The sequence below is a fragment of the Rhea pennata genome, chromosome 9 (genome assembly GCF_028389875.1).
Source record: "Rhea pennata isolate bPtePen1 chromosome 9, bPtePen1.pri, whole genome shotgun sequence".
In the NCBI taxonomy this organism is placed as follows: Eukaryota; Metazoa; Chordata; class Aves; order Rheiformes; family Rheidae; genus Rhea; species Rhea pennata.
The window spans coordinates 11,365,457-11,380,887 of NC_084671.1; the positions used below are offsets into that span (position 1 = coordinate 11,365,457).

Here is a 15,431-nt window from a genome sequence, read left to right on the forward strand (position 1 = left end):
GATTGTGATTTGAAATAAAAACAACTTGGGTGCCAATTCAGCACAGCAGCTAGTAAAAATAGGCAGAATACCTAGAAATTAAGGACTCTCTGCTCCAAACACGTCTAAAGCTTGAGTATCATATGGCATCTTATAAAAACAAATGCATGGTTGTGCTTGGGCTGTAGTACCCACACAAGTGAAAGATCACTCAGTCAACCCACGTATGAGCTTGGGTATAGACAGATGGGGAAGAGGGTCTCTCCGCAGCTGAGCAGAGATGAGGGCTCCCCTCCTTGGGGCTGTGCAGCCTTGGACTTTTACCCCAGCCTACAATCCCCAGAGACACCCCAGCGTGAAACAGTGCAGAGTTTGACCTGCCAACACCCTTAGGAAAAGCTTAAGTCAGATCTGCCAGAGCGCATGGCACCCAGACCTGGCCTTTTAGCCAAAGAAAAGACTAGGCTAGCTTTCTGAACGCTGCAGAACAAAGAGGGCAGCAGGGCCTTGTGCAGTTTGAAGGATTTGGCCCTTTTAGGAGCTGTTCCCAGTTTCAGGTTGAGACTGAAGCCTGTTTTAATCTACTTTTAAGTGGTACAAGCAGTTGAGATACCTCTGCCAGCAAGAAAGACGACAGGGCAGTTTCCTTTGTGTGCACCTTCCCCTATCTGCTGTGTGCAACCTTCCGTGGGACTTACTTGTTGCTGTCCCGGTACTGATAGATGTAACAGCCTTGAGGCATCCCACTCTCCTGGTCCAACGTAAACGAGAGCTTCAGCTGCAGAGAGGAGAGGGTGGGGGATAATGAACAGGAGAGGGGGGGAAAAAGCAACATTTTAGGCTGCATTCTCAGTCATTACAGCGACTTCAAGCACGACTTGTGGGAGAAAGCTAACTCACTGAGACTGACACGCAAACACTGTGGCCTGGAACATAACACAGGGTTCCAAACCTCAGGGAAAAGTCACATGCGTTGCAGAAAACTCTCGCTTTTTCCACCCTTTGTTACTATAAAGTGTTTGTGGTTCTTCTGAAATGCATGGGTCATAACAGTTCACCCCTCCAAACCCACCCACACACACCACCCTTCACCAAAGCGATTGCGGTTCCCCTCAGACACTAAAGAAATGAGTGTTCTCCATCAGCAGCTGTAGTTCCCACGAGTCTTTCTCTGAAAACTTTCCCGGTTCCATCTCATTCCTCCAGTGCATTAGAACAGAGGAGAAACCACACAGGGAAAGGTGACAGATTTTTCCTTCTGTGCAGAGCTATTAAAGAGCTGTTAGAAGGGTTTGCAGTTTGGATCAGTGTCCGGCAGGAGGCTATGATGTGACCTGGAAGCTGCTTTCTTTGCAGCTCCAAGAAGGCATTCAGCAAGAGCTTTCAGATTTCAAACACAGTTTCAGCTCATTTTATTTAAGGGAGAAAAATTAATCCTCTTTCAACAAGCAACTGAACAGCTCTGCAGGGAGACTTTTTTAATGAAAACTTCTCCAGTGATTTCACATGCTAAACTGCCTAGAGAACAGCACAGGGATGACCCTTAAAATGGGGGCACATCTGAGCAGACCCTCTTTACCCAGGAGAAAGCTGCTGAGGCCCTCGAAAAGTACTCCCATGCTAGGGCTGCAGCCCCCCATGCCCTACAAAGAGGCTGTAGATTCTCACTAGGACAGAGCAGGCTGGGTAAGAGCGGCAGCATCCTTCAGACCTTCAGAGGAGATAGCTCCAATCTTTATGCACTGAGTACTTCAGCTTTTGTTTGGGTCAGGAAGAGACCATTAATGGCAGGGCCATTACCACTGCTGGCTTGTGCAGGACTCTTGAAATGATCAGGAAAGACCATCAGAATGGTTAAAATTGGAAGCAGGTTTGTTATGATGGGTCTGACCTTCTTAAAGAGGGAAGGGAGGAGAGAGAGGTCTATGGTGTAATGGAGGATATGACTATTTGATCATAGACTCCTCTCCTCCAGACTCCAGTGAAATTGCTAATTCAAATTAATAGCCTGTTCAGGAACGAACATCAAATTAAAATGTCTCCCTCCAGCACCTGTGCACTGAATCCCTGTGTGCTGAATCATTAGACGGTACACTGATTTTCCCTTCCCTGCAGGGTGACAAAGTCAAGCACTGTGCTCTCGCTGACGCAAAATTATATACCACAAAACCACTGAAAACTTCACCATCCTGAATACAGAGTTGAACTGAGCACCCAGCTGGGGCCAAATCCAGCTGATCTCTTGACTTCCATGCCCCTAACTCTGTAAGCCACTGTGAAACACACGCCCATACTTCACATGTGTCCACGAGATAAGAATCATAATTGATACTGTTGTATAGATGGCAACCTGTTATGCTCTCCACAGCTATCTCTTCCTCCAAGCTCTGATCTCCACTACTGTTTAGCATATTGCTCAGATCCACTTTCGAGACTGGTATCCAAGGCAGGACTAGTAGGGCCAACCAGGTAGTCTTCTTCTCAGTGAGGCTGTAGCTCCTGCCAGATACTATGATGACACATGACAGCTACCCCATGGGAGCAGGAGATGAGTAAGAAATGAGCAGTCTCCCCAAGGGAGGCAAGTGATCGCCTTGCTACAGTACGGACAAAGGTGTCTCTATGCAAACTAGCGTCCCTCAAGCGAGCTGCCCTGGTTTGATGAACTGAAGGAGGAACTGGAAACTGCCAAAATCCATTCTTCTGAGCCAGGTTTTCCAGAGCTTTCCTGCTAGAGTAAGAGAAAGCATCTCCTAGCCAAAAAGGACATTGAGTTATCTCAGTCACAGCTCCTGGGGTTGTGCAGTAGGAGGAAAGGGTATCACACTGCAGATTTACTAGAGAGAAACCCCAAAGAAAGTGCAAAACTGCACATGTGAAGCTTGAGGCAACTTTGACAAGCACAAATGCAGAATTGCCTGAGTCCCTCTCACTGACAGCTCTCATGGTTAATTGGCCTTTGGGTTTGAGCTAGTTGAGTACTTTTGGTTACAGCACACCTGGGATCTACCCCCACTGTACCCCTTGTGGCTGGAGCCAGCTCTGTGCAAGGAGACAAGTCCAGCGGAAAGGAAGGAAGGAAAAGGGCTGGGAAGGAAAATAGCCTTGTTTGGACAGGCCGCAAGGGAAAGTTATGCAGAGAATCAGGTATGGAAGGGTGACCTTTCCACTATCTGGGGGACAGGGGCCCATGGAACCTGCTACCCAAAAAGGAAAGATCACAGTTCCCTAAGATAACGTGCTTTCAGGTTTCTGTTATTTTAACCCGTCTGTCTCTGCTTATGGTATTCCAGATAAATAAAACACACCCTGTCTAGCAAACTCAGACCTCTCTGCTTACCAGCCAGTGCCAGCAAGGCCTCTGTAAAGCGGATTGTATGCAGCTCGACCTTTTAGAGCCATACTGTCAGGCAAGAGGGTGATGCTGCCATCCTGCTGCAGGCCCAGTGACAAGAGGATCCTACTCAGAGAAATGCCAGGGTCGAGAGGCATGTAACTAAAGGTCTTTCTTGGTCATTGTTGCTCAAGGCAGATGTGATGCCCCTGATGCACAAAACCGTGCTCTTGCAGACCTGCTCTGCTGATGCACTGTCATGGTCAGTTGGAAATGGGGAGAGGGTGTCTGTGGTCATCACCAGGCAAAGAGTCCTTACAGGCTCGTCAATGAAAAGTCAAGCTCTGGCTGTATGTTTGTCCTCTGTGATGCTCTGACTACCTTTGTTGGTCATGTTTGATCTTTGCAGGGAGCAGGGTGCCCACAGGCAAAAACCTCATCCTGAGGTAGAGAAAGAGCAGGTAGAGAAGGACCATCTGAGTGCCACCGTGAAGCAAACTGGGATGCAGAGACTGCAAGCTTCTTACTAAGCTTGAAAAGGTTGCACCCATCGTCCCAACATCTTGTTCGTGTGTCCCTTCTATTTGAGTCACAGGAGGCTGAGCACTCCGTTGACTACCCTTGGACATGTGCTTACCTCTGCATGGTTGTGTTCAGCTGCAAAGGTGCTCATGCTTCTGGGCCCTTTAGCGCTCTGGAAAATCTGCTCCACAGATCTTTCTTTCACGGTAAAAACAGTCTATGAGGTGCCTGCACCACAATTCTCTGAGAACCAAATTCAAGCACCATTTCCTGTCAGCTCCCACCCTGCTTTCTGTGTGCCCTGCATCGCCGCTTCTCTCTGGTCCCACCTCCAGTAGCCATCCTTTCCTCCTGCGTTCTTCCACTAACCACATCGCAAAATCTCTGTACTTCTGATTAAAAAAGGTTGCAGTGCAAGGCTGAGGAGAGCAGAGGAGATGTCAAGAGCTGATTAAGCACCTTATCAATCTTCCCATCTAACTTCAGTTATAGCAATGTCACAAGACATCCAGAGCCTCCCAGACACATGAGGATCTACAAAACAAACAGGCTTTTTCAATGCCCTCTCCAACTCAGCTCTAACTCTTAACCAATATGACAATCGCTCCAGCACAGCATGCTGCTTTGAAGCTCCTTTTCTTTTACAGTGCTCCTTGTCAGAATGCAAAGATTTGTCATAAAGCCAACAATTCAAGACAAAGGACCAAGACAAAGGAAAGGCCATCATTTTTCAAAATACACAATTCTATGCATGCAGGGGCATTGGGGAACTGGTGTTTCCTACCTAAATGCAAGTACAGGGTGACTCCATCACAAGAAAGGCCCATCAGAACAGGGGATCCTCAACATTAAACATATGAGATGATTTCATTTTACAAGACACTGACAGGCTTCACTGGGAGAGAAGGGAGAGAGGAAATTTCCCAGAGCACTGTATTGCCTTGTCATTTGGCTTGCACTGCCCCCTTTGGTAGCACAGCCCTGAAGCTCACATGCTAATAAGGAGCCCTTTCCACTTCAACAGCTTTGCACATGAAGAAACACTCTGCATGGTGTGTGTGTGAACACCATGGGAAAGGGAGCTGGAACGTAGCCATGCTGAGAGCAGAGTGCTGCCTACCAGGCGAGCCCCATCAATGATTGAGATGTCAGAGACATAGGGAGGTGTGTGAATAAGAGCTGTCAAAAGGAGTAATTGGGATCTGTATGGATACAGTGATGGTTAGGCTCTCTCACCATCAGACACAATTGCAATACATCCAAACAGGAGAGGAGCAGGGTGCTGAAATTCACAGAGGCTGGAGAAGGTCCTGTTTGACAGGCAGGACACAGTTCCCTCAGAGGAGGAGGATACCATGCCGGTGGTATTGAGTAGCTGCAGGAACACAACCCAGTCACTGGTGGATGGAGAAAGGGGATGAACTTACAGCACACGGCCAACATGCAGTAATATTTGGTGGTGCATGCAGCAGCCTTGAGGTGAAGGCAAAGTCTCCTCCTTGAGGAAAGTGATCTCCTGTCCACAGCGGTCACTGTGCACAGGGGGTTGCATGCAGAGAGATCAGGCACACCAGTACCTATGCTGCCCCTTGCTTTCTACTTGCATATGCATACCCCAAACTAAAACTGTCACATCCAGAATGGCACATAACATTCATTCATGCAGTGGCTACCCTCTCCAGAACGGTAACATCCACTCACTTTCTATTCCTACCCCTTTAAACCTAGGGGCGGATGCAGTTGGCTGACAGTGGGGATGGTTTTTGTTCCTCCCGCAATGCTGTCCATCAGATGCTGACATACTTCATGCATTCTTGGGCATACAAGAGTTCCCACACGCTCCCCAGAAGCAGACCTTAAACCAGAGCATAGGCACAGACAGACATGAGACACCAGTGAAAGCAGAGGTGCTCATGGCACCTACCCTTCACTGCACCCTCCAGCAGCTCTCTGCTGCCCGGTCCCTGCAGAGACCCAGAGCCCTCCTCCAAGCAGACAGGCCTTGGTAGGGTGTAGGTGAAGTGCACACCTCGCAGCTTCTCCATTACCAGCAAGGCCATAGGGAGGCTTTTTAGAAAGGGAGAACAGTGCTTAGCGCTGTTGTGGACCTCCAGGCTTGCCTGGACTTTGGTGCTGCCAGCAGCCATCCTCATTTTAAAGAAAATTCAGACTTGCAGCAATTAGGGGCCCAGGCATGTGATAAAGCCTGGAAGCTCCAATGAGGACAGAGCCTACAGAGCAGCCTTCTGGCTCCTGAAATACTGCCAGTACCTATATTGACTTGACTGGGCAAATTCTGCATGCCCCTTGAGTAAATGGTTTGGCTTGGATCCCCCTTGTTCCCAGCCCTGGCTCTGAGCAGCAAACCTCCGTCATTAGACAGAAAGTTTTCTCTACGCTTGCACAGTATCAGAGAAGTATTATCAATTCAACTATGTAACCAGGCCAAACACTTCAGATGTCCCAATTCTGGGGTAACTTAAGGGCTGGTTTCTGCCAGCCTTTGTTATACTGCTCAAGGTAATTTGATCAGCGTGGTGGAGTATTTAAGCAGCAAGAGCTCACCCAGGGTCAAGGCGGAGAGCCAGAATGTGAGCCTACTAGACAAAAAACAGGGGATTGAACCTAAAGATTATACCCAGGCTTGTGGAAGGCATGGGTTCCCTTCTACTGTTGGCATTCATTCAATTTTAACTCCATTTGCAAGCAAGCCCAGAAAGAGTGGTATCAGATCCCTCTCAGAATAGAGGCTCCCCTCTCCAGCAAGCTCTAGAAAGCTTTTTAAGAATAAACTTAGTCATCAAGCAGGTTTTTATGCCCCGCCCAAACTTCGGTTTTGACCCGAAAAAAAATAACCTTGAAGTCCTGACACTCACTTTTAAAACCACAAAAAACGAGCCGTGCTCCAGTAACGTAATCACAGAGTTTTTTGGCACCTCATCCCTTAAAAATACATCCATCTGCCTGCACACAGGCCATCAAACTCAATCTTGTTCACAATGGATTTCCCAATTCCTGCGTGCTGGAAGGACTGCAGCAGGGCTGGCTGTGTCAACTGGACGAGCCCTTACAGAAGTGCAGCCTGCAAACCTCACAGCTGTGTTTTCACTTAAAGAAACTGCTCTTGAATCTGAAGCACTTCTCCTTCCAGAGAGTTTTCTATTTGCACTGAAGTTTGAAACTGCTGGAGAAGGACACTGGGTAAAGACTGCATTTTTTTGGTTGTCTCTGTCCCTTTCTCCAGAAGCAAACGTGATAGGGACAGGGCAGTGCTAATAAAGGAAAGACTAAAAGTCCTAAAGTGCAGAAAGAGGAGACACACAGAAGCTTGCTGCCAGACCAGCTAATTAGCTCTCACACTGGGTTGGGGTGGTCCCTCTTTTTCGGCTTTGCAGATAATGGATATTTGGCCAATCCCAGCACCTAGTTATGGAACTGCTGTTCCTACTCGCTGGAGATCCTGCTCTGGTCCTGAGCTGTTCCCATCTCACCCATTGCCTCCTCAGTGAGGCCCCTTCTCCCCATCTCTAAATGCACATTTTTTCCAAGTGTTGGTTTAAATTCTCTAGGAGACTCTTGAAGCACTCTGCTGCCCCAGCGTCTTCATCACATGAACCCCAAGGAAATGGAGACAAACAGAACGGTAAAAATCAGCTGTCTCAAAAGCCTGCTCCTTGGGGAAAGTATGCTCTGAAGAGAACATTTTTAGCAACTGCTCTTACTCCCTTTTCCTGCCCTACTGTCATCAACTCCTGAGACATCTCATCTCCCAAACTGAAATGCAGGGCAGGCCCAAGAAGGCATCAGTAATGACTATGCTCGGCATCCAGTATGCTCCGTGACCAATCAGCATACCAACCCTATTGCTCTTGGATGTGTGATGATAGAGCCACGTTTGACAAAAACTCACTGCCAGCCTAGGCTGTCTCCCCTTGCACGGTACTGGAGAACATCCCTGTGTGAACTGACAGCAGAGCAAAGGGTGACTTACCTCTCGGGGCCAACTCCTTTCCATTCCTACTTCCCAGTCTGCAGGTCTCCTGTGCAGAAAGGTTTTCTCTTACTTGCTGCAATACAACACATCATCTTGGGTATTCCTCATTCTCCACTATCTAAGCAACACAACATCCCTCTAACGCCTCTTCCCTCTCAGGACATTATCCAGCAAATTACCTCTGTTAACAGGCTACGGGATCCATGCATGGGGAAAAAAGTGCAACGTCCCCTTGAAACCTAATGCTCTCTAGGAAAAGGAACTGAAACTCACTTTGGGCATTACTTCTGGCCTGAATCCTTCTGCCCACTCCTGATTTACAGTTCCATTGCTCTACTTGAATGTTGTTATTCTCTTCTCCTGCCTGCAGCACCCTCCCTCCCACATCTACACACAGACATGTAACCGCATACAAATACATGCAAAGCTTGTGCATCCCCAAAGAAACAGGAAGATAGCAGTTCTCTTGCTTTCTCCCTCTCCTTTTTAAACTAACCAACCTCACAGGCCAGAGGTTCCCAACCTGAGCCCTAAAGCCACAAGTTATCACAAAACAATCCTACAAGCTGCAGTAGGCTTTTCTCTCCTGGGACACAGTGAGGACCCTGGTCTCTTCCCAGCACAGGACCTGAGTCATCAACGCATGTTCCCTTCACATAAGACTGCTCTGCTGCTGTACAGTGACCTTCAGAACCACTGTCATAGATGGTCAGATATTACCACCTAGGGTAAATCAGAAAGAAGCCTGCTTTCTACTCGATCCTTTAGAAAGACACGTGGACACTGTCTTCAAAAGGGCAAGCTGGCCTTGCACTCTTGGCTGTTACTTCACTACCGCAACCAAAGCTGGGAAGCCTTTCTGGAAAGACAGGGGCAAGAGACAACTTTAACCACCTGGCAAACATATCGTAAATTAGTTTATTTTTAAACATTCACACTTGCCTGCATCAAAGGTTAGAATGCTGTACGCAGTATGTGAAGAAATGGATCCAGATCTATTCAGAAAGAAGAGCTGAATACTTCCGTTCACTTTATTTGTAATTTATGAACTGGATGAGCTCATTCTCTAGATGCATGATTAGGAAACCACAGGACTAAAAGAAAGATTAAACAATTGCAAAGCATTTATGTTGGTGGATTAAAAATATCTTCTTCAGAGACTAATGAATTATGACTCAGCACCACAAGTTCTAGACCGCTAGGGAACTGTCAATGAAATTAAAGTATTTTCTACACATACATCAATTCTAAAATAAAACCTTAACATCCCTAGGAAATGCCACATAAAAAATAGTGACACTAACAAGACACATGCCAAACTTCACTGCTTGGCTGTTTTATATTACTCACAGCCTGTCTCCTAGCCTTTCTTTAAAGCACTCCCCACTCTTGCTGATCTCCCAGTGCTTCTCCCAGTCCTGCTGGTGCTCTGAAAATGACAAAATACAATTTGACTGATTTCACCTTGGGTGCAAAAACATCTCAAACAGTAACGGCTCCTTCACAAGGTGAGGTTTACCAGCTTTAAAAAAGAGGAGGGCTTTTCCGCTACAAAAATTCTTGCATTTTGAAGGCTGTGGGTGATTTACAGGCTTTACTGGGCTACTAGGGGAGCACTCAGGTCCTGCCCTGTCCAAATGGCCTTTTCTTCAACTGGGAGATAAGGGAATTTACTTGGGAAATCCGAGGTGCAGGAATTTGGGAGGGGAGGAAGATCAAGACTTTAATAAGAGACTAGACTGTGATCAGGAGACTGAAACAACCCTAGAAACTCCTGCAGAGGCAGGACTAACCCTTCACAAAGCAATTTCAAGAGTTTACCAGCAAACGACATCTCCCTTGTCTGCGAGGAAGCTCGTGGCCGGAGGGCAGCGCTCTGACACCACGTACCTTATTAGAGGTTGAAAATTCCCCAGGAGACGCTGGAGGTAATAGGCAGAGCAAAAAACCAAAGGCCAACTGAGCAGCACAGGGACCTATAAATGGCACGAATGGGAACAGGCCAGAGCAGGGTCTGCCGCACACGAGGGGAAATGCAACTGCTGACACTGCACGAGCTCGTGAGCACCAGTGGCCGGGACAGAGCCCAGACAAGGGCAGCACAGCTACAGCAGTGTCTGTCACAGAAACCAGGTGCTGGCAGCCAGAAGGCAAATCAGTCTTCATCCGATGCTGCTCCCAACAGAATGCTGACAGTGTGCTGCTGCAAAACACAGGTTACGGTAAAAGGCACAGGTAAGAGTGCAGCAAGCAACCTGGACTGATCATTAATGCGGTTCTCTCCACTGAAGGAGCAGGTGAACTAGACGGACAGGGAAAGGAAAAGGGAGACCTGAAAGAGCACCATGGGGCACAGTGCCACTTACACCCTGACCGTATCACGCTTCTCCTCCCATTACAAGGAGCAAAGTTTGAGACCATGGAGAAGAGGGAAGCTTTCACTAGAAGGAGACTAGGACCAAAAGACACCCAGGGCCCCATAATCTCCAGCTCATGGGGAAGTTTGCTGTACAAGAGGCTGGCAGAGCAGCAAATACATTCACTGCTTTGAAAATCCTGGAGCAAACAGATCAACCAAGTGAGTTTAAGTAACCATGAAAAAGGGAAATATTTCTCACTACTGACACGGAGTGAGATTTTAAGCATACAACTGACGTAAAATTTCTTCTAAGCTGAAAAATGTCAGCAGAAGAACAGACGCACATTTCTGTATAGCCACTGTGTCCGCAGACCACTGAGGCTGTGCCCAAGACCTGAGGCTTTCTGCTGGGACAACAACGGCCTTTTCACAGCATAGGCAGTACTAAAGTCTGCGTGGATGCCATATTGATCTGATGAAGAAAAACAAAGCCTGACCAGAAAGAGAACGCTAAGACATTTTTGCCCTAAAAGCACAAGTGAATGTGAGGGCTTGAAGGATTTAAGAAAACCAATCAATATGTTCCATGTTCACTTGAGACAAAAACATGATGCAACTGAGTGGAAAACTCTCTACACTCACAGCTTGGTATGTCAATAGTAGAAGATACTATAGGTAACATGTCATTATCCCCAACAGCTGATTGTCATACACCTGACAGTCACATCTGGAAAGAGGTCTCAATTTACCGGCCATGCGTCTAAGCAGTCTGAAGTTCAGTTTTACACTTGACACTGCTATTTCTGCGCGAACTTGAAGTCAGTGGAGAATAGCACTGCAGGAGTACGCAGCTCCCAAAGAGAGACAGCAGATTCAGACACCGATTGATACGCGGCTCTAGGGAAGAACGTAATGCCATGGGTGAAACACAGTGCGCAGCCTGCAGACACTTTGTTAATGGAAAATGGAATGAGAACACAAGCAACGGTAAAAGTTGAGATCAGAGAAGATGCATTTTGGATGAAGAGTGACAGAACAAACAGCCCTTCACAAAGTGCCTGATCTCTGCTGGGTTCTGAAAGCTGCCTCAGTCTCACGCCAGTGCACTGAAAGAGCTCAAATCCATAGCACCTGGAACAGGAAAGAGGATGGGACACTGCACTGCACTGCACTTCAAATGGCTCAAACCACCGGGAAACACAAGGTAAGAGCTGTGGGTGCAGCAGGAGGAAGGAGGATTCAGGGTCTTCACCTGACTATAGCACCACTTCTTTTTCCAAGGGCCCTTGAGAATATACATTTTACAAATTAGCCCTGGCATTATGACTGTTTTGTGTCTTCCTGCAACGTGCCCATTCTTTGTCACTGCTGTTGGGAAGATACAAGGAGTTGAGGGCAGATCAAACACAGCAAATCCTATTTTCTTAAGTTTGTTAACGCTGGCTGCTTCCCCTCCTAAGCCACTAATGGAGCTGCGAGAACCCAGGGCCACAGATTAATTCAGCATCCAGGTACGGTTTCATGCCCAGAGGGATTTCTGTAGAGTTGCACTGGAAGACAGAGGAAAGCTTGTAGTACTCTCCACACAACAGATAAACCCATTAAAATATGAACAGCCCTGTGCTGCCATGATAAGAGCTCTGCCAGGTAAAGAGAGATTGCAACAGTATTTTCAAGTTAGTTATCTTTGCAAGCCATTAAGCCGGAGCTGGGACTACAAAGTTGCAAAATACTCTGATTATAGTACGCTGATTACAGCTTAAATCCCATTCAATCTTCCCCATGCTTTGGGGCAGTGCTGTGAAACACCTGGAAGCCCCTAATTCCAGCCGTAACCCTGCTGACTCAAGCTTTGCCTGTTCTCTGGGAGAGATCTGGACTCTCTCACAGCTTGCTACAACCTGCCAGGGCTTGCCTATTCCACACGCTCCTAGATTGCGAGACATCATTCACAAAATAGCAGGCAGCTGTTCTGTGTCCTTAGCCAAAACTTCTCCCCCACACACTGTTAGCAGCATGGGATGGGAAGGGATCTCCTGCAATCCAGAGTCAGCCCACTTCCAGAGCATCTTCTCCGCACACCACAAAACACCTCCCGACATCCCGCAACAGCAGTGCCAGCTCTCCCCTCCGCTGGCAGAGGCGGGCTGTGTGCCACGACCTCTTCTCAGTTACTTAACCAAATCTCACGGCGCGCGCAGCACGGCTGCTCGGCACGCGAGCAGTAGATCCGAAGCTTTCCAAGGACATCCCTTTCCCATGGGCGGCAAGAGCAGGCTGCCGTCGTTAGCACAATTGCCGCTGGCTGCTGGGCTCCCTCAGGAACGGGCTGGCTGTGGCTTGGTCGAATTCCTCTGGCAGTGACCTGCTGTCGCTCACACTTTCCTAGGGACCTTACAGCTCCTCTGTCACAGCCTGGGAAAAGGAGGAAGCAGGAATGGATGGGGGCCAGGTGACTTGTCCCAGTGAGACGCAAAGATCCCGCTGGCAGCAGGGTGGGCACCCTGCCCTGCAGGCAGCCTCCGGTCAGCCGTAGTCCACGCTTGCTGTCAGAGCGGCTCCGGAGCTGCCGTCTGGACGCGGCTGCACGTCGGCGAGGAAGCGATTTCTGCATGTACACGCTTCAGAAAGGGCTCTGGCAAGGTTCGCTCCGAAAAGGTGCAGTAGGAAATGTAAAGTATGTTTATACAGCCAAGTTGACGTCAGAGTCCGCGATGCCGCTGTCAGTCACAGGGCTGTAGAGTGGGGGGTAAGATTAGTGATCTTCTTCCAGCATTAATGCACAGCAGGCTCTTTATAACCCTCTATTTGACACTGTTATTTAACATATGTAAGGGGCTTGACATGGTTTATGTTCAGTAGTTGTGGTTTCCAGGCAGTATTGCATTTCTTCAAAATGAAGATACATAGTATTTTAAAACTATTTTTAAAACCAGTCACAAATCTGCAATCTTTTATGTCATTCCTCCTTCCGCCCATCAAACCTAAACTTGTAGCACACATTCACAAAAGATCAGCAAGTTCAGACGTGAGAACTCAGCTGCAAGAAACGCATGTGCATATGCCCGCACGTGCACATGTACACAGAAGCAAAACTCAAAACTGCAATTCAGTTAAATTGGTACAAGCTATGTTTAAGGCTTCAAAGACATCCGGGATGTATTCCACTACTTAGAGTTGTGGGTACCAGCACACTGCATGTGGAGAAAGAGAATTTAAGAACTGAACCAAACCATGAGGTATTTATTCAACAATCTGCCTCAGCAAGTGTAAGAAAATTAAAAGGCTTCCTGCCACTGGGAGTTTAGCATACTGGCAACCCGCTCGTGTATCATCCTAAAATCTCATCACTGCCTTCCCTTGGCAGGGCTGACCCCATCCAGTCCTAAAGCAAGTCATAAGACAACTGAATCTCTAATTCCTATTTTTAACATACACCTCTAAACTGCAGAGTCAGCTGGGGCAGGCAAATCTTAGAAAAATCTTTAGAAATAATCCTTTAAAAATGGTCTAAAAAGCATTGCTCTGTGTAGATGTCTGACTTTTGAAGACCATGTCAGTTCTTGCACAGCTCACTGGTTTTTGCAGTGATCTTACCCAATTTAGACTTTCCAATTTCCCAGCTTGATGGACTTGGGGACTTTGCTGGGTTAAATTTCTTCAGTCAGTCCTGGACTTGGAGTTGTCCATACCAAAGCAGTAAGCTTTAAAGAGCAGAAACCAACACCATATTTTACAGAGACAGTTGAGTTCTTAAAATTAGTTATTTATTCCAACAATATTAAAAGGAGACACACAGCTTTCTCAGTCATTTTTCCATTCGTAGTATTTTGTTTTGTTTTTTTAAACCCAAGAGCCTAATCCTTAATTTCTCCATGGAAAAGATGGAAGAAAAAGATCACAGGGAAGAAGAGAGCTCCTAGAGCATCCACTGCACACACTTGCTCTTTAGAGAAGTTGCTGGATTTGCTGCTGGGCTTTTTCTTTAAATACACCCTGAAAGTAAATAAATAAATAAAAGTCTCTCCACGCATCTGTACTGGCTTGTGAAGGAGACTCAGACAATGCACGGGAGGCTCAAAAGGAGCTAGTAAATTCTAGGAGTGTAGAACAGGAGAAGGGATTAAGTCTGGTGATTAAATTAGGTGCTGCATGAATACATTCCAATGCACAGCATCACTCAAGCACTGGACAAAACATATGGCAACAACGGAAAGCGCTGCCCACGAGGTCACCTTTAATATGATTAGCTATGGGCGCCTGAAATGAGATCTCCCAAGTACCTAAACCTCCATTGTGCAGGGCGCTGAAAGCCTTTGAGGCTCTGTGAATCCAGCAGAAATGGCTGCTGTGCGTTAAGTGATGTGCCCAAGTCCATTGAAAACGATTGAAAACGGGACAGGGTAAAAAAAAAAAAAAAAAAAAAAAAAAAAAAAAAAAAAACAGATGAGCCTCGGGGCCGGCGAGTGCTTTTGTTGCCATCTCACATGGCACCAGCAGGAGCCGTCCCCAGGGTGCCCCGCCTGACAGCTGGGTCACATCATGGGCTCCCCGGTTCCCCTCGGACTTTTCAGCTCCTCTGGCCGGCATTCACCGGCACGGCTCGCCTCTCTGAAGAGGGAGAAAGTGCCTCATCCATCACTGCCATGAAGAGAGTTAATTCCCTTCTTTACAACTGGAAAGGCTTTTGCTGCGAGCAGGAGGGAGTGCAGGAAGAGTAATGAAACCCAAAAGGGAGCCAAATGATGCTTTCCTCTGCTAGAAGCCAGTGCTGGCAGTGCTCGCTGCTGGCACGGCCTGCGGTGGGTGAAAGGAGACTCTTTTGTGGTATGCCATTAGCTACTTCCAAGGCCTCAGTTCATGTTTACCACAGCCACTGTGTTACTTCACTTGGTATTTTTTTCCAGTCGTGTTGATTGTGCTGCAGAACTGACTGAGTCTGTTTGGAAGCCTTGCTCACAGAAAGCAGAAACAAATTGCCTTTCGAGAGGACTGTTTTCTTTCTCCCCCAAACCAAGCCTCATGCTGCTTTCCATAAACCCAGCCTAAGGCTGAAATCTCCACTCAAAGCTGAAGAGCAAAGGCTCCTGCAAGGCTTTGCTCCGGTTACTGCACAGCTACCTACCACGCAGCGTGTGCCACTCGCCTCCAACAGGGCAGCGGCAGTGATGCCACTTGCCGTGGGGAGCGCAGAGTTATGCTGCCCAGACTGCGCTAGGGGGCATCTTGCACCCCGGCATTTC

General features: G+C 47.6%; 1 protein-coding gene across 3 annotated transcripts in view; it reads right to left on the bottom strand.

Moving 5' to 3' along the window:
- Nucleotides 1-15,431, bottom strand: part of DIS3L2 (DIS3 like 3'-5' exoribonuclease 2) — a 201,515-nt gene that overhangs the window by 41,089 nt on the left and 144,995 nt on the right. For all 3 annotated transcript variants that reach the window (XM_062582955.1, XM_062582952.1, XM_062582954.1), the window contains exon 14: nt 678-757. In XM_062582955.1, the coding sequence (XP_062438939.1) occupies nt 678-757 (80 nt within the window). The remainder of the gene's footprint in view (nt 1-677; nt 758-15,431) is intronic.